Source organism: Lampetra fluviatilis, chromosome 28, assembly GCF_964198595.1.
Source record: "Lampetra fluviatilis chromosome 28, kcLamFluv1.1, whole genome shotgun sequence".
NCBI classification, from domain to species: domain Eukaryota; kingdom Metazoa; phylum Chordata; class Hyperoartia; order Petromyzontiformes; family Petromyzontidae; genus Lampetra; species Lampetra fluviatilis.
In genome coordinates this window covers 11,652,699-11,676,991 of record NC_136302.1, presented here as the reverse complement: position 1 = coordinate 11,676,991, position 24,293 = coordinate 11,652,699, and the positions used below count along the sequence as shown (strand labels likewise).

Genomic DNA, 24,293 nt, shown 5'->3' with positions numbered 1-24,293 from the left:
CACTCCTCCACTCTGCATTAACACCATCACCACCAACTGCGTTAGAACCACTCCCACAGGCAAGAAGCCCCCAATGCCCTCTCTGTCCCAACCATCTTTGCTCTCATCTGTTGCTCTAGAATCTCTAGAGCAACGAGTGCATGGAGTCCATGAGGCTTACTGCATTTATCATCCTCGCCATCATCGGTTACCATCTCTGCCACCACTGCTGGTGCCACTCCATCCCTTCTACCCCCCCTTGCCCTCTTCCCCCCATCCCCACCCCCAATTGCATCCATCCAGCGGGCCACCACCGTGCCACCGTGCCACCCCCCCCCCCCCCCCCCGTGGCCCTAGAATTCCTCGTGCACGTTGCGAGCGTAGTCGACGAGTTTGCTGCCCGTGAAGTACTCGCTGTAGCGCAGCACCTCGTCCAGGCTGAGCTGCGCATCCTCGTCCTCGTCCGCCACCGAGATCATCTGCTTCGCCTCGCTCAGCGCGTTGTGGCTGCTCGTAGGGTCCATGTACTCCTGCACGCGCGAGGAGAGACACGGGTGAGCGTTGGTGGTGAGGGTGAGTGTTGGTGGCGAGGGTGAGTGGTGGCGAGGTTGAGCGTTGGTGGCGAGGGTTAGGGCGAGTGGTGCCACGGTTGTGAGATTGTAACTATCCCGACCCTGCCGCCTGATGTATATTTAGAGTTTGTGTGCCTCTCTCCCTCCGTGGTGAAGTGGATTTTTCTCCTCCGGTTATAGTATTTAGCTGCTATAAATGTCCACAATAAGCCACTTCGTTGAGCTATCATTTGTGGCCAGGTTGCTTCTGAAAAAAAGCTATAGAACTCAGTGGGCCTTACTTGGTAAAATAAAACATATACACTGCCTAACAATAAAAAAACTAAATCGAGTATCGTGGTGAAAGTGTGGTTGCTCATCGGGTCCGTGTACTCCAGCTCAGGGGAGTGGGGGGGGAAGAGACGTGGGTGTTAGGGGTCAGTGTCAAAGTGAGTGTTTGAGTGAGCTCTAAGAGAGTAGTGTGATAAGGTGAGCATCGTGGTGAGCGTAGTGGCGATCGCAGTAGTGATCATCGTGGTGGCGAGCGCTGCGGTGATCGTCATGCTGGCGAGCAAAGTGGTGGCGAGCGTCGTAGCGGTGAGCGTGGTGGTGAGCGTGGCAGTGAGCGTGGCAGTGAGTGTGGGGGCGGTGAGCGTGGTGGCGCGCACCTCGAGCTCGCTGCGTGTGATGAAGCCGTCCTTGTTGGAGTCAATGACTTCGATGAACTCCTTGCGCCGCTCGCGCACCCAGTCGTCGTCGATGTCCTGCTCCTTTTGGTTCTCCACCGTGCCCAGCGGTAGCGACGCGAACTCCGACAGCGACAGCCGCTGGTCCTTGTCCTGGTCTGTTGTGCGGAACGTCGGGCCAACGTCGAATACGACCCACCGAGACTCGGCAAATGCGCGAGTCGCCGAGTAATTATCTCGACGGTTATGACATTTTTGGTTTGTGATTTATATTCTTACAATTATATTCCTACAATCACCGTTTGTAAATGTGTTCGATAATAGATTGAGCCACGCTGCCGTAAGTTTTACGCAATCGCACTACACCGCGCTGTACACAACAAATGCAGAAAACGCGCTCACACTGCGGTGAGCGTGGGGTCACCGTGGTGAGTGTGGGGGCAGCAGCATCTCGGCGGTGAGCGTGGGGTCACCGTGGTGAGCGTGGGGTCACCGTGGTGAGCGTGGGGTCACCGTGGTGAGCGCGGGGTCACCGTGGTGAGCGTGGGGTCACACTGCGGCGGGCGGCTTGCTCACCCAGGTCGTGGATGATCTCCTGCACCATGTAGCTCAGCATGCTGCGGCTGTGCTCCGGGTGCTGGAACGAGAGGAACTCCTTCTCGTTCAACTTCTGGTCCTGGGGCGCGTCATCTGCCTGGTTCCACCGCTCCTTCAGGTTGTCCATCAGCTCCTCAGCTGAGGAATGCACAATCACCCGTCCGCTTGTTCATTCACTCGTTCCCTCTTTCATACGCCCGTTTGCTCGCGTGTTCGCTCATTTATTAGTTTGCTTATTCATTCGTTCGCCCGTTCGCTCATTTACTCATACGTTTGCTCATTCGATCGCTCGTTCGCTCATTTGCTCGTTCGTTCGCTCACGAGTTCGCTCGCTCGTTTGCTCTTGGACTGTTATTTTTATCGTCAAAGCTGGGATTTAGCGGAATTGTGCAAGACTCTACTTAAGGCACGATTTTTTGTGCAGTCACTGGTGACCGGGGCTGAGACCATTAACTCACTGCACCTGAAAAGCCGGTTTAATCATGGGTCTCTAAGTGGGTGAGACAGTTCTGTACACGAGTCTATGGGTCTATATGTAGGCGCGTGGTTCTTCAAGTCTCAGGGTCGAGATTTCAGTCACTGGTCTCTAGGCTACGACCATCGACTCGGTGGTGCACCGTGGTCGGGCGGAGGAAATCCGGATTCGAACCTAGGATCTCAGCTGGGCCAACTCAGCGCTCTGACCTCCAAGCAATATTAATTTAGTCTGCACGTTGTCAGCTGAGTGACAGTCTAGTCGATGGCAGCTTGTGGCTTCATCGCCAAGTCTTAGTCTACGGATTTAAATTCGTCTGTCAACACATTTAGCCAAACACTCTTAGTTATTAAACGAATTATTTGGTAGTGCTGCGTTGGCAGTAGTGCACAAGCACAAATAACAACACAACATCACATTAATAAACACTATGGCCTTAAAAGAGGCAGAATATTAAACAATAGGTGACATTTCGGAGCAATGGCCCGTAAAATTGGCTAGTTTTTTTTTCTTTATATGCCTGAAACGTCACCTACTACAGTACAGTGATACCTTGACTTTCGTCACTTGGCTCTTTCGGCCGTTTTAAATTATAAACATATCTCAAATGTGGTCCACGCGCTCTCCTATTTCGTCCGATTTCATTCCAAACCTTCCACGACGTCCGCGCCACGCGCCGTCTTTTTCGTTTTAGTCTTTCAATAGAAGTCGTTCAGTGAGCATCTCTTATATTTGTGTTTATTCATATATTATAAATACTGTACTTATCACCAATATATTCATCGTCCACTTACGCAAGAATACAAATATTTAAAGGTATCATTTTGTTTATTTTGTTTATTTAGTTTTGATTATTTATTCTTATGTTTCTTTTTCTTTTATTTCTGTTTATTTAGGTTTCGCACGCATGTGTGATATAGTTACTGTAGTTATTTGCACGTACGTTTTTCGCCGGCCAAAATACATTTGCAAGCTAAATGAAGGCTCTGCTTTGACATGCGTCCGTTTTTGACATTCGTCCATGCTCCGGCCCCTAACCAGACGAAAGTGCAAGGTATTCCTGCGTATATGATTCCGTCTGGCTAAGAGCGTTTTGCACCCCACAGTGTGTAGCTTTAGTGACACCAGGGGGAGCCAGAGATCTTCCCCGAGGCACCCATACCAATCGCCCCTATCCCTGGCTCACCTCGTTAACCCTGTATGTGGCGTGGGTGGGCTAGTGGGCGGGTGAGCACGTGGTTTAGTGGATGGGTAGGTGGGTGGGTGAGTGGATAGGGGAGTGAGTGGGAAAGCGTGCGGGTAAGTGAATAGGCGATTTGGAAGAGCGTTTGAGTGAGAGCGTGAGTGGTCAATACCTGGCGGGTGGAGTGAGCGTGTCGGTGAGCACACAGGCGTGCGGGCGAGCGAGTGAATGGGACAGCGGGTGAGAGAGGGCGAGTGTGTATGTGGGCGAGCGGGGTAGGCAAGCGAGTCGTGAGACGCGGTGGGCGGGTGAGCGCAGAAGGGTGAACGGGAGGGTGAGCGGGAGGGTGAGCGGGAGGGTGAGCCAGCCAGCACTCACTCTCCTCGTCGATCTTGAGCTCCTGCTTGTCGCGGATGCGCTCAGCGATGTCCTTCTCGTCGAAGCCCTTGCTGACGAGGTAGCGCAGGCGGTACTCGTCCCACGTCACCAGCCCTGGCGCGCACGCACGGAGCCGTTCAGAACCAACAGCCACCGCCCCCCCGGTCCATAGCGTGGGTGTGTGGCCGAGCGAGCGGCTCGCAATCGCAAGGCTGCGAATTAAAATCTTGGATGGGGTGGAGGGGTTTGACTCGCCCCATCATCCTCCCTGGGTTCGACAGAATTAATACCACTTCGTGGGGAGGTCAATTAATACCACTTCGTGGGGAGGTCATCAGTGGTTATCCTTTGGATAGACTCGCCTCCGCCGTAGGAATGTGGAATTTCGAACCAACTGGCTCAGGGCCGTATTCACAGGAGTTGAGCACCGATGCCTCGCTGCTCGTCTAGAGCAGACAATCACTCGGAGGCCGAGTTCTGTACTCGCCCACGAACGCTCCACCATACCGTCGGCTGCACACCGGCTGCCGAGGCAGTGCAAGAGGAGGCGGCCGTTTGTAAACCGCTCGCAGATAACGGACTTGGGAGAATCCACATGGGGTAACATCGCCACTTGCAACAATATAATCTGCGTACGTTCCCTGGTAAACATCAACAAAATACCAGTTGCTTTCTGCACCGTCCACGCCGCGCGTCGGGAAGCGCGGTTTTGAGCGTGTGGTGAGCGGTGTGGTGAGCGGTTGGGCGAGTGAGCAGTTCGGTCCTCACCGTCCCCGTCCGGGTCGAGCGTGCGAAAGTGTGGCTTGTTCTCGTCCAGCGCCTGCTGCAGGTGCTCGCGCGTCTTCTCCACAATCCACTCCTGCAGCTCGACCGCAGAGATGCGCTTGTCCCGGTCCTTGTCCACCCTGACCAACGACGCACACAGACGCACACAGACGCACACAGACGCACACAGACGCACACAGACGCACACAGACGCATGAGTGGCAGCGCCTCTGGTGGCTGCTGCAGCGGTGATCGGCAAGAGGGCACGGCTCCCCTGCCAGACGTGCCCTCCACTGCGCCAGTCGCAAATCGACACAGAACAAGTACCCCCTAATTCAGAGGCAGGTTCTGTGGGTGGCGCATAAGGGCACATTAACGAGGTCATGTTTAGTTTGTTGTCCTTCCCCCGCACCTACCATTAGTACGGTTAGCTACATACGGTGCGAAAGAAGTTCAACATACAATGGTAAATCGGTACGGCGATCAGTCACACACCTGCCACGGATTTCTCACCCCACTCACGGAGTCTCACACACGCGAGGCTGTTGCTGATGTACTACAACAGCTGTTATTTTTCCATTGAGGCGGTGAATGAGCAAGATGATTGCATCAGGAGTAGCGGGAGTGGTGCATCACTGGAGCAATACCTCCTCCTTGACATTCGTGAACCGGGCATCGAGCCGTTATATGTTCCATCGTCGTCTGTTCTGCGCTGTAACCACAGTCGCACACTGAACTGGGGAGGGCTTTTAATTTTTCATTCGTGCATCAAGTGTCCACGTCTGACATCGTTTGTGTTTTCACACTGGTGGGGGGAGTTGTGTGCCCCCCCCCCACCCCACATCAGGTGATGACCCCCCCCCCACCTCCACTAGCCACAAGACCCCCCCTATTTACCGTACCGTCGAATCAATGCTGCGGGTCCCCGCCCCTATGGGTCCCAGAAAAAAAGTATCGACGCAGCGTGACTGGCACTTGGCACTTGGGTGACGGAGGCAAATTTCAAACGACATCTTCAAGTGCCCTCGCAATCAGTCGACGGGGGGGGTGGGGGGGCACACGAAAACACACGCGTGGCATTTCCTGTCTCCCTCTCCCTCTCGCCTTTGATCACGTCGTCCCCCACAGCAATCAATCACGGAACAAAACATCGCCCGCCCCCACGCAATCAGATAGAGTGGCAGCTTCGCACGACAGCCACCGCAGCAACCGCAGTGGCCACCGCCACCACAGCCACCGCCTGCCACCACCGCCGCCGTCATCATCATCATCAACATCACGACGGTGCTACCCTTTGAAGGGCGCGTGTCACTCACGACACGCAATGTACCACCGCCCCGTGCGCCAGCAATTACTGTTATCTGCTCGCTCCCCCCACGGCCCCCACTCCCTCCCCCCCGCACCCCCCCCCCCTCCGCCTTGTCTGTCTAAGTGGCTCGGATCAGCATGGCCATCCCTGCCGACTCGCACGAGCTGCGATATCGGAAACGCGAGACGGCTACATCTGAGGGCTCGGCCGGCGTGCCGTGCACCGGCGTTGGCTCTGTGTGTACCGATCGCAATCGCGGTGCCGTGTGGAGAGAGCGAGAGAGATGGGGGGAGCCCCGGGCTAAAGATTGTGTGAGCGAGCCGTCGCGTGCGTGAGTGATGCGTGTATGTCAGGAGGGGAGGGGGGGCACGCGTGTGTCTCTGTATTCTTTTTCCCTTTGCTTGTAAGAGAGCGCTTGTGTGCGGAAACTGTGCGTGCCCTTGTTTGTGTGCCCATGTGGTGGGCAGCGGCGGACCCGAGTTCGATACCCGCTCGCAGCCAACATCGGTGACGAATGCGTGAACTGGTTCTGGGCCTCCCCTAGGTCGAGTCGGCCTTAAATGAGTACTTGGTGCGGTGTGTAAATATCAGAGCCGAGGGGACAAAGGTGGCCTGATACGATGCTGGCCACCCACCCCCTCAGGTACCATGCCGTCCTAGCTAACAGCACAGTCTTAAAAGGCTATATGGGGGATCTCGGTCTGTTTTTGTCTTCATGAATAGCTAATTGCGTTGTGTATTTACAGACCATGGAGTAAACATGTGCATCAATCCAGCGGCGTGGCAGAGTAGCCCTAATGATGATGGAAACCGCACACAGATTCAACAGGGGTGGCCAGAGCCCCAAGCGCTCTCACATACATACATCCACGCACACAAACACGGCCTCCCACACACACACAGTCTCCCACATATACAGCCTCCCACAACATCCAGTCTCCCACACACACACAGAGCCTCCCACAAATAAGATCCCCCGTGTAGCCTGTAACAAACTGTTAGGACGAGTGCTGTTAGCGCGCACCTATGAAGGCCGGAACGGTACACGAGTGGGTAGGTGGCCAGCACTACGCCCGACCGCCTTTGTCTCCCCAGTGGCGATGTTTACACACCACACCAGGTACTCATTTGAGGCCGAGTCGACCTAGGGGAGGCCCAGGACCGGTTCAGATATTTGTCACTGGTGTTAGCGGGAATCGAACCCGGGTTGCTGGGTTCGTAGCGCAGTGCGCTAACCACTACACTACCGCTCTCTACTACAGAGCCACACACACACTCTGAGTCTCTGCAACACACATGCACACACACAAACACGTAATGCCACATTGCGAGTTATTTTGAAAGGAAAATATGACAATCTGTAACAACAAACAGGCTCGCATCATCATCATCACCATCATCATCCACACATTCAGGGTTGCTCCCTATCAGTCAGAAACTTTAAAGAGCTCCTCGCGTGCTGCAGAATTTACCGCCCGTCCCTGCTCCCTCACCCCCCCACCCCCCCCCACGGAGGCATGCGGCGGTCGGTGCGTGAGTCTTTCATGTGTAATCTGGGCCGCATCAGCATAGGGCCCCACGATAATCAGATGGCGCAGTGTAACTGTGGCCAGAATTAGTGACGAATTCAGGGGCCCCAAGGGCACACGACCCATCCTCTGATGTGGCTGCCTTCTGCCCCCCAAGCCACCTCTGCCCCAAGGGCACGCGGCCCCCCATCCGCCCAAATTGGGTCCTGCGGTAGCGTAAAGATGGATGCAAAATACTGGCATTCACCGGCAGGATCCGACTCCCCATGACCTCTCCATGGTCATCTCTCTCCCATCACCGTTTTCCAAATACCTCTCCCCCATCACATTCTCAACACCCCCCCCCACACACATCACCCCCCCCCCCCCCACACATCACCCCTCTCCCAACACCGTTCTCCAAATACCTCTGCCCCATCACCTGTGTCCCATCACCTCCTCCAAACCCTCCCACCACCTCCCTCCCACCACCTCTCTCCCACCACCACCTCTATCCCACCACCTCTCACCTACAACCTCTCCCACCACCTCTCCCAACACCGTTCTCCAAATACCTCTGCCCCATCACCTGTCTCCCATCACCTCAACACCTCCCCCCCCCCACCATCAGCTTTCCACCATCATCCCTCCGGGGTCTATTTAAACTAGCACCACGTATCCACGAAACCAACGGCAGTTTGCCTACGGATAAACTCGCCCCCCGCCATAGGAACGTGGAATGTCCACCAATGGCGCTGCAGGGCTGTAAACGGAAAATGAGTACAAATGCCTCAATGCTCCCATGGGCAGTAAATCGTTCCGAGACTTCGACTTTTCGAAACCCCCCTCCCCACCACCACCCCAAAAAAGACTAAAAACCCTCAAGTCATCAGCGTGCTGTCGTAACCCAGAAAGGCATCCTAAACATTCGTATCAAAACAACAAACGCTGACCTTAAACACGCGGGGCCTGTGGCTCGTTACATCGTGAGCCGATAAGCTTTATTTGATTGGCAAGCATTGAAACTCTAAATCAAAGGCGAGGGATGACGTTACCAGATAAAGCGGGGTCCTAGCTTCAGAACCGGTACGCGGATCACCGCAGCGGCAGCGGCGGCGCCGTGATTGTGCAGAAAGTCAACGCAAGACGTTCGGTTTCTTTTTTGTTACGCTCGGCCGACGGGGCAGGGGTGAGTGGCCTTACAACGCACCCACGCGGCCTCACCTGAGCACACAGTCCACCAGCAACACCAGCGATTATTGGTACCTCTGACGAGGGGAGTTTTTGTGTTTGTTATTTACACAATTGCTGAGCAACCAGAACCAACGGCCCAAAACTGTCCAACGTTGTAAAATATTCAGCGTTACCACATTTTCTTGCATTTAGCAAAGTTATTGATTCTATCAATTTGGGAAAAGAGACGACGATGATGATGGGAGGTGAATTCCATCGTCGAGCAGTGCGAGGAAAGAAGAGAAGTATAGAGACCTGCAGTGTGGCGCGTAGGTGGTTGGGTGAGTGAACGAAGGGTGAGTGAGCGAGCGGGTGAGTTAGTCAGTGAGTGAGTGGGTGTGTTGTTGTGAGCTGTAGTGTTGAGGATGAACACAGTGCAGATGTAATTAAATGGACAGCATGCTAGAGAACTCAATGGGTGGACAAATCGGGAACGGTAACCACGGTAGTAGCAATATATGAGTGATAACGAGGTATGTGATTAGTGGTGAGCGAGTGACTTAAGCAGAGGGTGTGTGGTCAATAGTTGAGAATTGGGCCCAGGAATGGGATTAGACTACTTATGGCTTCACTGACCCCCGTACAGCAGTTTTACCCATAATGCAAAGTGCCACCAATGTGTTATCATTTACCTTCTGATACAAATGAGGTTATTTACTAATACTTTTTTTTTATCATTTAAGGGTTTGTCTGTTACTCAATAGCCGCTATTAGGTAACAATTCACATGCCAACTTAAGACTTGTCCATCAGAAAACATGAAACTAAATCCATCACACCCATTGTGTAAACAAGTGCAGCTGTCTCCCACTATCATCATCCACTCGGTCTCTCTACTGGCCTCTCCATGTGCTAGAAAGTGCATTGGCCAAAATGCCACCAATAATCTCCGTTTCCTTTTAAGGCCACATTGTTATTGATGGATTTGTTGAGTTTTATGTTTTCCGAGTACACCGACTGGCTGACCTGATCATATTGGCAGGGGGGATTTGTGTACCCTTCATACCAACATTGAATGACTAAGTTTTTGACTAAGTTTTTGACTAAACGTTTGACTCCTTTTCGTAGACTAGTCTAAGAGAATAAAGCCCACACACCTCGACTTCACTACAACGCCAAAGGCTAAAACTATCTATCTAAATCAGCTCAAGCCTCCCGTAGTAAATCACGTGACTTCTATGTGGCCACCCCCACTCTGAATCCCTCCCCTCTCCCCACCCCCTGTGAAAACAGACACTGCTTCGTGGCAGCTCACTTGCGCTCTCTCGCTCCCTCCTTCTCTCTTCCTCTCATCCCATCCCTCTCATTCCCGACATCCAGGCCCGGTCATTCCTTCTCCCCCTCCTCTACTTCCCGGCCAGCGCCTCTGTCCTTTTTTTCCTGCTGCCCATCCTTGAGCCGTGCCCTCGCCGTTCTGTCCCAACGCCCACCTTCCCGTGGGTGAATGGTTTTGACAACTCAAATAACAAAAAAAACATTACGCCGACTAAAAAATGCCACGCTGCTGCTGGGAGAAACTAACCCTGGCGGCTGCAGCGCCGGGCCAGATCCGTCCAAGCGAGCGTTGGTAGCGTAATCCGAGCTGCTCGCACTGCCCTTGTTGTTCTTTCCAGACGCGATCGCTCCGTCCGCCCCGTGTTTTGCTAACCCGTCCACCGCCCGTGACCGTGTTTATGTTCGCGAGAGTCATCGTGGCAGCGCCCCTTGCAGCCACGCTCCGGTGCCTTCACGCTGCTCGGTACCAGCTCGCGCATCGCCCGCTGAGCTACTACATTGGCACCAGCAAGTAGCGGTAAGTAGTCATAGTAGCAGTAGCAGCAGCAAGTACTGTAGTAGTAAGTAGCAGCAGTAGAAGCAGCAGTAAGTAGCAGGTGTAGCAGCAGGCATTGTGGCAGTGGTGGTCGTTGCAGTAAAAGCAGAAACAGTGGTAGCAGCAGTAGTATTTGCTCTAGTAGCAACAATAGCAGCAGTAAATAGCAGTAGTAGTAGCAGCAGCAGAAGAAGTAACAGAAGCATCAGCAATAGCACACAGTGAAAAGCGGTTACATTTATAATGCTTCCATAACGTAACAAATATCTCGGAGGACAGAATCACACAGGAGGAAATGGAAGGGAATGGGAGGAACCGAGAAAGGGGAGAGAAAGGAAGCAATGAAGAGGGTGTGACAGCACCGCATTGAGGAGGAAAGTGTTTAGGTGAGGCTTGAAAGCAGTAGAGAGGACCAGGGATGAGGCCACGTTGCCTGAGGATTGAGTTCCAGAGGTTGGGGGCGTTAGTGGCCAAAACAGTGGCCACCAATTGTGAAGCAGTGGACCCTGGGAGCAAGGAAGAGGCCTGGGTACGTGCCGCAAGAGAAGCAGCATCATAAATATAAACTAAACTATTGTTTATTTTACCAGGTAAGGCTTACTAGAGCTACATAGCTCTTTTTCAGAAGTGACCTGGCTATCACACATGATAGCTCAACTTAGTGGCTTATCACCACGTGGAAATTTATAGCAGCCAAATACTCTAAACGCATGACGTAGATTCTAAATGTGGAGGCAAAAACTGGGGGACCCTTAGAAATAATGCACGCAACCTCAGGGAGAACATGCAAACTCCAAATATACAGTTTAACACGTGTAGGCTTTCGCGACCAATATTATTCATAATAAACGTTTTTGGGTTAGATCGCGTTATTTATAAATGTGTCGTAACCCTCCACCACCCGACACGGCCAATCAGCAAAAAAGTGTCACATTGACAAAAGACAAATAGTTCACTACTTTAGCCCACCGGTGTGTTGAAGAGTGAATCCACAACATTTACAGTTTTTGAATACGACATTTCGCGGGTAATTATATCCAGCATCATCGGACAATTCTGGCGAATTGCCCGATGATGCTGGATGTAAAATATACAGGCTGTAAGGGTCGGGACCGAACTCACGACTTCCTGCAAACCAGGCGAGGTAGTTAACATCTCGCCACCGTATCAGCAGTGTCTCCCAGTATCCCAAGAAATCCACATAGGATGATGGTCAGCGCTGGGGAAGTGGGCGGGAAGACAGCACCAGCAGCGACATCGTTTGTGGCGTCATGTCATTGAGCTGAAACTTACTCAGGTACGGCGAGGTGGCAAGCGGATGAGTGCGGAAGTTCGCGCTAAGATGCGTGCAGCTCAGCCTCTTACTCAAATAAGGCGCAGGTAAATGTTACCCACTTAGCGAGAGCCATCTCCACAAATATGTGTGGGCGAGGAGAATTTACATAAGCATGAAACAATGAGTTAAACTCGACACCCAACCCTGATGGTCAGCTGAGACACACACACCCCGCACCTACACCTCACATGAACACTACGCACCTACACCTCATATGAACACCACGCACCTACACCTCACATGAACACCACGCACCTACACCTCACGTGAACACCACACACCTACACCTCACATGAACACTACGCACCTACACCTCACGTGAACACCACACACCTACACCTCACATGAACACCACACACCTACACCTCACGTGAACACCACACACCTACACCTCACATGAACACTACGCACCTACACCTCATATGAACACCACGCACCTACACCTCACATGAACACCACACACCTACACCTCACATGAACACCACACACCTACACCTCACATGAACACTACGCACCTACACCTCACATGAACACCACACACCTACACCTCACATGAACACCACACACCTACACCTCACGTGAACACCACACACCTACACCTCACATGAACACCACGCACCTACACCTCATATGAACACCACGCACCTACACCTCACATGAACACCACGCACCTACACCTCACATGAACACTACGCACCTACACCTCACATGAACACCACACACCTACACCTCACATGAACACCACACACCTACACCTCACGTGAACACCACACACCTACACCTCACATGAACACTACGCACCTACACCTCACATGAACACCACGCACCTACACCTCATATGAACACCACGCACCTACACCTCACATGAACACCACAGACCTACACCTCACGTGAACACCACACACCCTACACCTGACACACCCCACCCCAGGATGTGACAAAGACGCCTTAAACTCACAACCCTGGTACCTAACACGCACGCTATGCATCTGTGCAGTTGGGTGACTCCCACAAAGACAAATAAACGCACATTCGTCAATAACACCGTGGCCTTAAAAGGAAAATATAGAAGGTGATGTTTTAGGAAATAGCCCTTCAAAGCACACTGAAAGGCCAGAGAGACAGAGTAAATAATACGAGTTGAAGACTGCACTATACAACATAGAGCCCGATAAGAATTGCATTTCAAAAATGTGTCCTAATAAATGTTTTAAATTGGCAAATGAATAGTTACCTATTAGTAGATTGTGCATAACAGACAAGCCCTCCAATAACCACAAATGTATTCCTAACTATTGTATTGAAAGTAAAATCAGAATTTCTTTCGGACAAAATGCAACGGAGTTACTTGTAAAGGCAGGGAACCCAGGGTCGAGGTAGAATTATAATTCGCCTAATCGCTGTGCTGCAAACTAGGAGGCACGGCAACCACCCATTTACTCCAACAAGGGTTGGAGTCGCAGCCCTGAACCCAGACTCTAAACCCAGTTCTTGTTAGCTCAGCCCCTCTTCGGGAAATGTGTCACTCCCTTCTCGGGACATTAAACACGTGTCGGGTTTTTTGTTGTTGTTGTTATACCTCGGTGGTGGCAATCCTAGGTGTAATTGGATAGTGCGGGGAGGGGAGAGTAGAGCGGGGTTTTGGAGCGGTAGAGTGGTGCGTGGGAAAGGGAGTTGGGGAGAGTAGAATGGGGAGAGTAGAGAGAGAGTGGGGAGAGTAGAGAGAGAGTGGGAAGAGTAGAGAGAGTGGTGAGAGTAGAGAGAGTGTGGGGAAAGTAGACAAGTGGGGAGAGTAGAGAGAGAGAGTGGGGAGAGTAGAGAGTGTGGGGAGAGTAGAGAGAGAGTGGGGAGAGTAGAGAGAGAGTGGGGAGAGTAGAGAGAGAGTGGGGAGAGTAGAGAGGGAGTGTGGGGAGAGTAGAGAGAGTGTGGGGAGAGTAGAGAGAGTGTGGGGAGAGTAGAGAGAGAGTGTGGGGAGAGTAGAGAGAGTGTGGGGAGAGTAGAGGTGGCCAGCCTAGCTCAGGACCGCGTCCTCTGAATCACGACACGAATCAATGGCCGTTCATCACCCCCCTCCTCCTCCCCCCCCTCCTCTTCCTCCCCCCCCTCCTCCTCCTCCCCCCCCCCTCCTCCTCCTCCCCCCCCCTCCTCCTCCTCCCCCCCCTCCTCCTCCTCCCCCCCCCTCCTCCTCCTCCCCCCCCTCCTCCTCCTCCCCCCCCTCCTCCTCCTCCCCCCCCTCCTCCTCCTCCCCCCCCTCCTCCTCCTCCCCCCCCTCCTCCTCCTCCCCCCCCTCCTCCTCCTCCCCCCCCCTCACTTGGCGAAGATTTCGATGAGTTTCTGTCGGTTCCTGCGCGGCTCCGAGTCCTCCTCGAACTCCTCCTTCTCCTTGCCCAGGAACACCTCCTGGTGGAAGTCCTTGTTGAGGTGCCCGTCGCGTTCCATCTTCACCCCGTTGAGGTGGTCCGGTGGGAGGATCTCATTCTCCTCGGCACGCCGCGAGTGGGCCTCCTCCTTCTTGGCAGGACGCGGGGCCTCTCCTCCCTTCTCCTCCTGCTGCTGATGCTGCTGCTGCTGCTGTTGTTGTTTATCCTCCTGCTGACCGTCCTGCTGCTGCTGCTCTTGCTTCTGCTGCTGCGGGTGTCCACCCTGGTCGACGCCGCCGCCCTCGACCGGGCCCTTGTCCACCGCGGCCGCCGCGACCTCCTTGAGGTCCTCGGCCCCGTGCGTGGCCGCGCCTAGACCCGCGGGCCGAGCCGTCACGTCCAGCCAGAAAAACGCCGCCAGTAGCAGCGCGTAGGAGAGGCCGAGGGCCGTGCACACCTTCACCTTGCGCGAGACCATCGCGCCGAAGCTTCCCGAGAAAGACACAACGACAACAACGACACACGAGAGATAAACGAGACCGGTCCGCCAGGTCAGCGGCCACTTCCACCGGGCGGAGGCCGCTAGGAAAGACCGGAGGCTCCGCGTCAGCGCGGGAGGGGGTACTAGGCCGCACTCGGGGTTCGGAGGGAACGGGGCCTTCGAGGGGGTAGATAAGGGTGCCGAGGGGATGTGCGGGGGTCCGAGAAGCGCGCTGGAGGGAGAGAGGGGAGAGAGGAGAGCGAGGGGAGAGAGGAGATCCACGTGGCGACGTTGGGAGCGCGCGCTAAGGCGCGTTGCCTGGCGAAAGTTTTACACTGGGTGACGTCATTGTTTGTACGCGTGACGTCATTTGTGTACACGGTCGTGACGCCACCGCCTCGCTCCGCAACAATAACAGCCAGAGCGCTATGAATGGGGGCTCTGGACAGCACTAACTCTGTGCGAATACTCTGCTGGTTCACGCTTGGAACGCCTGGTGAAAGAGCTTATTGTTGCCCTCAGAAGCTCACTGGGCCCTTCGCTGCTGACGTTAAATAACATCTATGCCTCGATGAGTGAGAGTATTCTATAGGTTAATGAATTGGATTTAAAAAAAATGTTTTTACTGGAGGAATCCTTTGAGCCATAAAGCTCGTTTGTCACAAATGTCTAGTATTCTTGGTTCTTTCGGTAAAGTCACGTAGAAGGGAAATAATAAAATAATAAAAACAATAAACATAAATTTCCACGACGTTTCGATTGCAACACAAGCAATCATCATCAGGTGTGAAAACCACAGCAAGGAATTTTTCAAAAACACAGCAAGAAATTTTTCAAAAATTTCAGCAAGAATTTTTTCTAAAATGTATAAAAAAAATTATTGCTGTGGTTTTCACACCTGATGATGATTGCTCGTGTTGCAATCGAAACGTCGTGAAAAAAAATGTTTTCTTTTTCTTATTAAGAACCAAGAATATGAATCTCTGCAGTCACGAAAGCTTTAAATCGAAAAATGTCCAGTAGTTCCACGGATATCTGGTAAGAAACCGCGCTTTGTCAATCCTTTGCTTGATGACTCTCCACGCCATGTTGAGCATGGGGGTTGTTTAACCATACTTCACCACGCTGGTCAGTGCTCTTTTAGTGAAGGTAGGTGGTGGCCAAGGACTGACAGCTTCAGATACCACTCGCCGCTGATGTTAGCCGTGACTAAGAATTAAACTCACGTTGCAGGGGATCATAGTGCATTACGCTAACCAATGCGCCACCGCTCCACTGCCACACTAGGAGTGGGTGCCCTCCTTCCATCACTGGGGTTAGTACTGGTAGGAACCTCCTGGTTACACCAGCCCAGAGGGGATTATTGTGTCCGTCCGTCCGTCGTGCATCCAAAAATGGGAGGGGTGGGGCCGGGTGGAGAGGTGAGGGTGGAGAGGGGCTGGGTGGGCTGGGTGGGGAGGGTGGGGCTGGGGCTCCCTCCGCAGCAGGAATGTGTTTAGATGTGTCTACGCCAGCTGCGATGCCCGCTCTGTCTGCACCACATGACTCGGGTCAGTACAACCCACCGTGTCTGAATCACGTGGGGCTCAATGCTGCTGATGTTGTATCCAACAGCCTCCTTCAGGAAGGCCCACTCAAATTTGTAAATGACGATAAATACCCATCACGACGGAATAAACACATTCCTGTGGTTATTATTTGGTTCTTTCGGTTAAGTCACGTCTAAGTCACGTCACATTCCTGTGGAGCTGGTAGGAACGTTGGGTTGCTCGGTGAATGGCCAGGGTCAACGGCGGCGTGGTGTATTCCGCAAATATGGCCGACTGTGAGGGCGGGCACAAGCCGACGTGAGTAGGTTAAACGTTGAGTTTTATAAGGGCACCACAGGGTGACCAGCCCCTCCCCACCCAGCCCCCACCCCCACCCAGCCCCTCCCCTCCCAGCCCACCCAGCCCCTCCCCACCCTCCCCACCCAGCCCCACCCCTCCCATTTTTGGATGCACGACGGACGGACACAATAATCCCCTGTGGGCTGGTGTAACCAGGAGGTTCCTACCAGTATAATAACATCTTGGGTCAGCTGACTGCATCAGATGACTCGCTCAGTTTGTACCCGATGGTGTCTAAATCAGGCGACTGGCTGAGTGATTCCTGCTGTGCCGAACTCGCTACTGCCCGCTGCACTTCCAACACCCACGATACCTGCCGGTTCTGCACCTCAGTGGGTCATTGAGTGAGTGCGGAAGTGAATGTTCAAGTGAGTGGGTGAGTGAAATGGGATTAATAATGCCCACTGTTCACACAACCCTCCCTGGATTTTATCTGCTCAGCGAAGGCAGGAGACGGAGACCGTTCCATCCAGCGTTATTTTATTTTATGATAAAACGACGAGAGACACTATGTAAACCTGTCAGAACCTGACGCCGACATCTTCACACTCGTCCACGCAGCTTTACACGAGCACTGTGGAATGATTGCACATCATATGGAACAATCGGAGCGAGGAGTTTAAAACGAATCTCTCCCACGTGTCCACGGGCTGCGCCCGCGCGTTGCTCGGCGTGATGTCCGACGTTTCGCTCCACGCACCGGGAGTTTCTTCAGGAACTTAATTCAGTTCACTTACTCGCTCGATCCCATCCATTCAACCATTCCCGCATTCAACCACTCCATCAATCCATTTACCCAGTCACTTCATCAAGGCCCTCCCCCACTCTTTAACTCGCCCAACCGCTCAATCGCTCCATCAATCCCTCACTAACGCACCTAACAAACTCAATCACGCACCCACGACGCTCTCGCACTCACTCGGCGAATTCGGCTACTGAAGAAACTCCCGGCACGTGGAGGGAGACCGTCAGACGTTGTCCGCGGGCGGAAGACACGCGCGGCACAACGCGGAAGGCACACCGGAGAGCCCTGCACAGCAGCAGCAGCACAACCGTGACGCACGCACGCACGTGGTTACCTTGAGACACATCACGCGGAAATACTGGACGGCGTCACAAGTGGGTGGGGGTGGTTGTTGTACGTGGGGGGGTTGCCGAGTTATCAATCTTCACGAAACGATAAAAATGTTTCACGTTACAGCGATTACCGGGAAATCAGTTTCCCATCAATGTTGCAATTAATTGTATTTAGCGTTTGTAATGTTGTGTTTTTGTGCTTTGCTTCTAGTAAGAAGATATTTAAATTTCTTTAAGTGCAGGTCACTCAACATGTGCCTGACTTAACTCCTCTAACGACTTTACAACATCTACCCCCAGTTACAACCTCTTCACCATAATTTTACGTTTCATATGGCACTTTCAATTATTTCATGTTTTTATGGAGCGTTGAAATGTTCACACGTATGGCGCTTTGTGATTATCTATTAGAAGCACCGGATATGAGAAAATAAATACTGTCGTTTTTATTACATCTAATGTTGATGCACAAATAATTATACAAATTACAACAATGACCAGGTCATAATGTAACCGACCCAGGCGTACAATTTCCCCAGTAAACAATTTGTCAAAGCGCCACTTTAACCGTTGATAAATATTAATTATTTAGAACTATTAAAAAAATGTCAGGAAATGTTAAGTATTTAACAATACAGTGAAGATAATCACTACCTCGCAATATTTTGCACGCAAAAAAACAGGCGGTACAATGATCGCGAATCTTTTCTCGCAAGATGTATCGTAGTCGTGTCCGTATCGCCATAATCTAACAGCTGCAACGCTCGCCTTAAATTCTACCACTGGTAGACTGCAGTAGGGTCCCACGTGAAGAGTAGTAGCCACAGCCATAGTGAGAGGTACACTGGATGTGGTGTGCCGGGCGCAGAAGTATTTTCCGAGTCGTTGACCTAGACAAGGGGTCGGCAACCTACGGCTCCGGAGCCGCATGCGGCTCTTTACGGGCTGCTTCTTGACGATATGTACGTATGTACAGTATGTACTCAGATGCATTGCGGCTCTTGAAATACTGAATTTTGTACCGAATTGGAAAGAAATGGCTCTTCTTGTTATTTTGGTTGCCGACCCCTGACCTAGACAGACCCATTTGAAATTAAGCTCCAGTTGAAATGAGTCTTTAAATTTGCCGTCAATACTGGTCACTGGAATCGATTCTGGCCTGATAAACCCCACTACTTTAGCGTGCACACTACAAAGACAAAGGGCCCCCTGTTGCCATACAGACTGCCGTGACAAGTGCTGTTCGTGAGCGCCTATTAAGGCATAACGAGAGGGTGGTGTGGCCAACACCATGTCGCCTGTCTGTCACCCCAGTGGTGATATTTACACAATGCACCAGGTACATTTAAGGTTAAGTCGACCTAGGGGAGGCCCAGGACTGGTTCAGATATCACTCACAACTGATGTTAGCCGTGGCTGGCAATCAAACTCACATCACCGGGTTCACAGCGCAGTGCCACAACCACTACGCCACTGCTGCCAACAACTCGTGGATACACACACACCGAATCACCTTACACAAGACAAAGCATGGGGTTTGCAGAGTACAGCACAGCACACATTAGCACCTCCGATGACGAGATTCCCTGTGAGAATGTCAAGTTACAGGTTGAACGGTCACATATTGACACAAATATGCTCTTTCCATTGGCCCATCCAAGCCGATGGCCACTTAGGGGACAAGGTGGTCTCCCACCGGCTACTTACCATGCCGAGCTGGCATCAGGAGAACACATCCGGGGCCGAAGCAGGGACATGGGCGGGGCTTACAGACTCGTCCACTGTGCGTGTGATGTCGGCAGCACGGCTCGGGCATCCTCAGTGGAAAAAGAACCATCCCGGCACCACACCGGCCTGGCTTGGCACAGCCCCAGGACCGCACGGTTGTGCCAGTGCAAAAGAAAGTAACAACCCTCACCTCGCATGTGGGGCATGAAGCCATCCAAGCTCTAGGGCGGTGACACGACAATGAAGCCACGCTCTTCAAATGTGTGTTCTCCCACGTGTGGTCTGGAAATATGGGGGAGGGGCCTGTGGGATGTGGTGATCCAGGCTAATACTGTCCAGACGAGAAGGGACTGACAATGGGCCCCGTGTTTCTCAAAGTCTCCAAGAGCAGGCAACTTGAGGCCGAGGTTCCCCACATGCCGACGCTCTGTAAAATGTCTTTATTTATACGAAAAAGCCTCAATATGTGTAGAAACTTTGTCAGGGGTGTTTGACTACATCGGAATGTGTGGAACATTTCCACATTAAATTAGGAATCCGGAGAAACCGGAAAAAAACCCATCGCGCATACGAGGGAATAGTAACACTTAAAGTTCTGCACAGATGGGTTCTTGAATCCACTCGCTGCGTTACTGCCTCACGGACACCTTTCAGGTCTTGAGGTTTTCACAAATCTGCGTGGTCAGCACTTTTAGACAGGGGCGTGGAAGCTTTTGATTCCCGCGGGCCGAATTGGACTTTCAAATACCATTAGCGGTCAACTGCACGTTAACACACGCAAGCAACCTCGGCGTTATGCAACATCACAAAAATACCGTGTGTGTCGACCGAGTATACTAGGCCCTCACAGCGACAGGAGCAAAAAACGCGGGTTGTTGTTGCCAGGACGAAAATATTCCCCTCCGGCACCCGATCAGTGCGGCTAAGACTCTCGCAGTGACGGAAAAACCATGAACAACTTCTCGTATATCCGCGTTGCAGCGCGCCGTCCGGCACGACGTCCGACGTTTCGCTCCACATGCCGGCCGCTTCTCCGGGAACGGAGCTGACACCTTGCCGAACAACACGCGCCAAAAACCCCGAAACGACATCGTACAGCTGCTCGACGGCACAACTTCGAAAAGCGACGCAGCCGTACGAAATGAAACCACGGCCCATGCGACATGGAAGTCCCGTAGTCGGGGACGAAGTTGGGGGGGGGGGGGGTCCTCCCCCACGCCCCTACCCCCCTCCCGTTAGGGAATCCCCTCTCGGCGCTGGCAGCACTGCGAGGGTGGCACGGCCCAGTCGTAGATGTAAGAGAGGCGCGTGCGGAACTCGCGCTTGCACAGGCGTCCATGCCTCCGCAGGCTCTGCTGCTTCTCCAGCATGTCCTCCGTGCTCTGCTTGTGCGTCACCAGGTACTGCTCGCTGCAGCCCCGCGAGCGGAATTCCGTGTCGAAGCGCGGGTCGTGGACCCTGCGCAGGTCCACGGGCGCCAGCCAGGCGCCCAGCGCCGCGTCCTCGCTGCGGAAGAGCTTGAGCATCGGCGCGTTGTCCCGCACGTAGCGCACGAGGTCTGCCGACAGCACGTAGCCGCCGCCGAGCGCGTACGGGAGGTAGTGGTCGCACAGCACCCAGTCGCTCTCCTTCCAGCGGCCGGAGCCCTTGACGCGCGCGCGGCCGTTGAAGAAGCCCCAGTAGAGGCGGCGCGCGTCCTGGCGACGCAGCTCCGGCACGAGCGCGTCGAGGCGCACGAACGAGTCGTCGTCCACCTGGGGGAGGAGGAGTACGGGCAGACGCGGGGCGAGCGGAGGGGGGGAGACGTCCGCGTGGGTCGTAAAAGCGAAGGTGGCGACAAAAACTAAAATTTCGATTTAAAGCTTTCGTGACTGCAGGGATTCATCTTCTTGGTTCTTTCGGTAAAGTCACGTAGAAGGGAATTAATAAAATAATATATTGTGTTATTTTATTATGTTTTATTTTGATTATTTTATTACTTCCCTTCTACGTGACTTTACCGAAAGAACCAAGAAGAAAAAAACTAAAATCTCCGCGGCGAAAGCCACCGGTCCCAACTGCATCCACGCCACACTGACCCTCGGTGCCCCCCACACCGAGGGAGTGACCCGATAGTGACCGCAACTCGTAAAGGGTCCAGACGTGTCCTGCATTAGTGCAGTGCGGAGTAGTGTGCTGCACCGGTGCGATGAAGAGCATTGCGAACATGTCCACCACTAGTGAAGTGTCAACAAGTAGCGCGTTGCGCCGGCGCGTGTAACCATGAGCGAAGTTGAGTGGGATCAGTAAGATAATTGTTTGTTTACCCTTTTATCTGGCAACAAAACTGACACCTTTTTTACAAGGAGTCATGTTTGCATAGACCACAATACCTGCAGTCATAATGCAAACACAAAACACAACTCTGATAATGTATGCACTGTCCTTGTCCCCGTTGTGTTTTTTGTTTGCATTATGACTGCAGGTATTGTGGTCTATGCAAACATGACTCCTTGTAAAAAAAGGTGTCAGTTTTGTTGCCAGATAAAAGGGTAAAAAAAACAATCATCATATTTTTTACTGGTAAATGAGGTTCCAATGTTGGGATCAGTAAGTCACGCACCGTGACGTGGAGGGGGGTGGGGGTCACGGGAAGTGACCCACAGTGCTCTCTCTCTCTCTCACCTTGAGCACAAACTCGAAGTCGGCGTTCTGCCCCAGCCACGCCATCATGTGCAGCAGCTTCCGCGTCAGGTTCTCGTACGAGTCGCGCAGCTCGGGCAGCAGCAGCAGGTCGCCGTGGCGATCCTGCTCCTCGGCCAGTCCGCGCGCCTCCACGGCGCTCAAGCCGTGCGTGCCCACGGCGAAGCGCGCCATCACATCGCCACCACCACCACCGCCTCCTCCGTGCTCCGCCAGCCACGTGCTGCGGATAATATCGCGGCGCTCCGTGTAGCGAGGCCCCGTCATGACCAGCACGGCGAGGAAGGCCGAAACCCGCGGCTGCGACTGAGGCAGCGGCGCCTGAAGGTGCGGCGCCGACTCGCCGCGGGACTTGCCGCAGCCGCCGCCGCCGTCATCATCTCCTCCGGCCCCGGCGTGGCGAGGCTCGCGCGCCGAGGCCCCATCGTGTCCCCCCGGGGCCGGGGCGCACGGCTTCAGGTAGAAGGAGACGGCGGCGAGGGCGATGAGGCAGATGGCGCAGAGCGTGGCGCAGCGGGGTCGCGGCAGCTTCCCGCGGCGCGGCAGCAGCAGCGAGAGGGGCATGGCCCCCTCTGCCTCCCCAGTCCTCGTCTCACCGTGCCGGCTCCCTCGCCCGTGACCCCTTGCCTGCTGTAGCGCGGGAGGACGACCCCCAAAGGGTGACCCCCTGCACGGCACGGGAAGGGGACCACGCGTGAAGGGCCCCGGGCATCAGCGCGCCCCACACACGGGATGAGCGCGCGGAGCCAAACCGCGCCTGGGTGGAGGCCTGGGCTGGGTGCAGCTGCTAAGGTCACAGGTCCGAGCCTTGGGTTACTCACCCCGTGTCTGAGCCGAGGTTCCCAGAGTCCCTGCCCTGGTTACCTGGGATCCTGGGGTCCCTGTCCTCGGGGTCTCAAGTCCCCGTCATGAAGGCCTGCGTCCGTCTCCTCGGGTCCACTTCTTCCCTGCAGTCCTGGCTCCTTTGTCCTGGGGTCCTGAGTCCCCTGGCCTGGTCCCCTCTCCCGGGGTCCTGAGTCCCCTGACCTGGTCCCCTCTCCCGGGGTCCCGAGTCCCCTGGTCCGGACCCCTCTCCCGGGTTCCCGCTCCCCGTGTGCCGCTGCGTGGCTCCACGCTGCCCGTACACGAATCGGGTGACGTCGGCGCTACGGGCGCCCGCGAGGCCGCGGTGAGAACCGCGATTTGTAAATCCGCTCTCGGGCAGCGGTGTGCGACTTTTGCCATTCAGAACAGGCGGTGCAACCAAAGCAGTCAACCCATAGCTGTCAATCCATAGCTGTCAACCCATAGCTGTCAATCCATAGCTGTCAACCCATAGCTGTCAATCCATAGCTGTCAACCCATAGCTGTCAATCCATAGCTGTCAACCCATAGCTGCCAACCCACAGCTGTGAATCCATAGCTGTCAATCCATAGCTGTCAACCCATAGCTGTCAATCCATAGCTGCCAACCCACAGCTGTCAATCCATAGCTGTCAACCCATAGCTGTCAATCCATAGCTGTCAACCCATAGCTGTCAATCCATAGCTGTCAATCCATAGCTGCCAATCCATAGCTGTCAACCCACACGGTGTTACTCCGCATTCTTGTTCAGGGAAATTGAGTTTTCATTCGGCGTACAGCCGTTTCAATACGGGCAAACACAAATGTTGTGTTGTCTATTTGATTGTGTTTCTCCCTTGTGATGATGGCACTTTGTACGATGAACGTTGACATTTATAATGGCACGGGGTGACCAGTAAGGTCTGAATTGGTCTGTAATGAAGTAGGCACTGATAAGGGGTTGACAGGGACGCTATACACTACACTATACACTACACTACTATACACTACACTACTATACACTACACTACTATACACTACACTATACACTACACTATACACTACACTACTATACACTACACTATACACTACACTACTATACACTACACTACTATACACTACACTATACACTACACTATACACTGCACTATACACTACACTATACACTACACTATACACTACACTACTATACAATACATGTCAATCCATACGGTTTCATCCCGTATTTTTGTACAGGGAAATTGAGTTTTCAGATTCATATGGCGTACAGCCGTTTCAATACTGGCAAAAACATGTTTTTGTGTCTGTTTGTGTTTCTCCATTGTGATGATGGGACTTTGTACGTTGAACTTTGAGATTTATAAGGGCACGGGGTGACCAGTAAGGTCTGAATTGGTCTGTAATAAGATGGGCACTGTGACGGTCCCACCTGATGACGGAGACT

General features: G+C 53.3%; 2 protein-coding genes across 6 annotated transcripts; both read right to left on the bottom strand.

Annotated features, from left to right (window-relative positions):
* Positions 1-326: 326 nt before the first annotated feature.
* Positions 327-15,003, bottom strand: SDF4 (stromal cell derived factor 4). The gene is made up of 6 exons (XM_078869729.1): positions 14,121-15,003; positions 4,618-4,754; positions 3,850-3,963; positions 1,793-1,951; positions 1,199-1,374; positions 327-509 (listed from the first exon to the last, which is right to left on the bottom strand). Exons 1-6 carry the CDS (start codon positions 14,645-14,647, stop codon positions 333-335), a joined length of 1,290 nt encoding a protein of 429 aa, XP_078725855.1. The 5' UTR covers positions 14,648-15,003; the 3' UTR covers positions 327-332.
* Positions 15,004-17,002: 1,999 nt separating this feature from the next.
* On the bottom strand, positions 17,003-23,155 carry B3GALT6 (beta-1,3-galactosyltransferase 6). 5 transcript variants are annotated; one of them, XM_078869723.1, is made up of 3 exons: positions 22,848-23,155; positions 22,009-22,693; positions 17,003-21,098 (listed from the first exon to the last, which is right to left on the bottom strand). In XM_078869723.1, exons 2-3 carry the CDS (start codon positions 22,588-22,590, stop codon positions 20,580-20,582), a joined length of 1,101 nt encoding a protein of 366 aa, XP_078725849.1. In that variant the 5' UTR covers positions 22,591-22,693; positions 22,848-23,155; the 3' UTR covers positions 17,003-20,579. The 5 variants fall into 5 exon arrangements, with proteins under 5 accessions (XP_078725849.1, XP_078725850.1, XP_078725851.1 ...); XM_078869724.1 differs by having other exon boundaries at positions 22,009-22,656; XM_078869725.1 differs by having other exon boundaries at positions 22,891-23,155.
* Between the last annotated feature and the right edge of the window lie 1,138 nt (positions 23,156-24,293).

Excerpts from the sequence above, each read along its gene's own strand:
- SDF4 (XM_078869729.1), bottom strand. The coding sequence starts at position 14,647 with ATGGTCTCGCGCAAGGTGAAGGTGTGCACGGCCCTCGGCCTCTCCTAC. Across the intron at positions 4,755-14,120 it reads CTCATCGAAATCTTCGCCAA|GGTGGACAAGGACCGGGACA; the intron begins GTGAGGGGGGGG and ends GTCGTTGGTCAG. Across the intron at positions 1,952-3,849 it reads GCTCAAGATCGACGAGGAGA|CTGAGGAGCTGATGGACAAC; the intron begins GTGAGTGCTGGC and ends TGCATTCCTCAG.
- B3GALT6 (XM_078869723.1), bottom strand. The coding sequence starts at position 22,590 with ATGCCCCTCTCGCTGCTGCTGCCGCGCCGCGGGAAGCTGCCGCGACCC. Across the intron at positions 21,099-22,008 it reads ACTTCGAGTTTGTGCTCAAG|GTGGACGACGACTCGTTCGT; the intron begins GTGAGAGAGAGA and ends CTCCTCCCCCAG.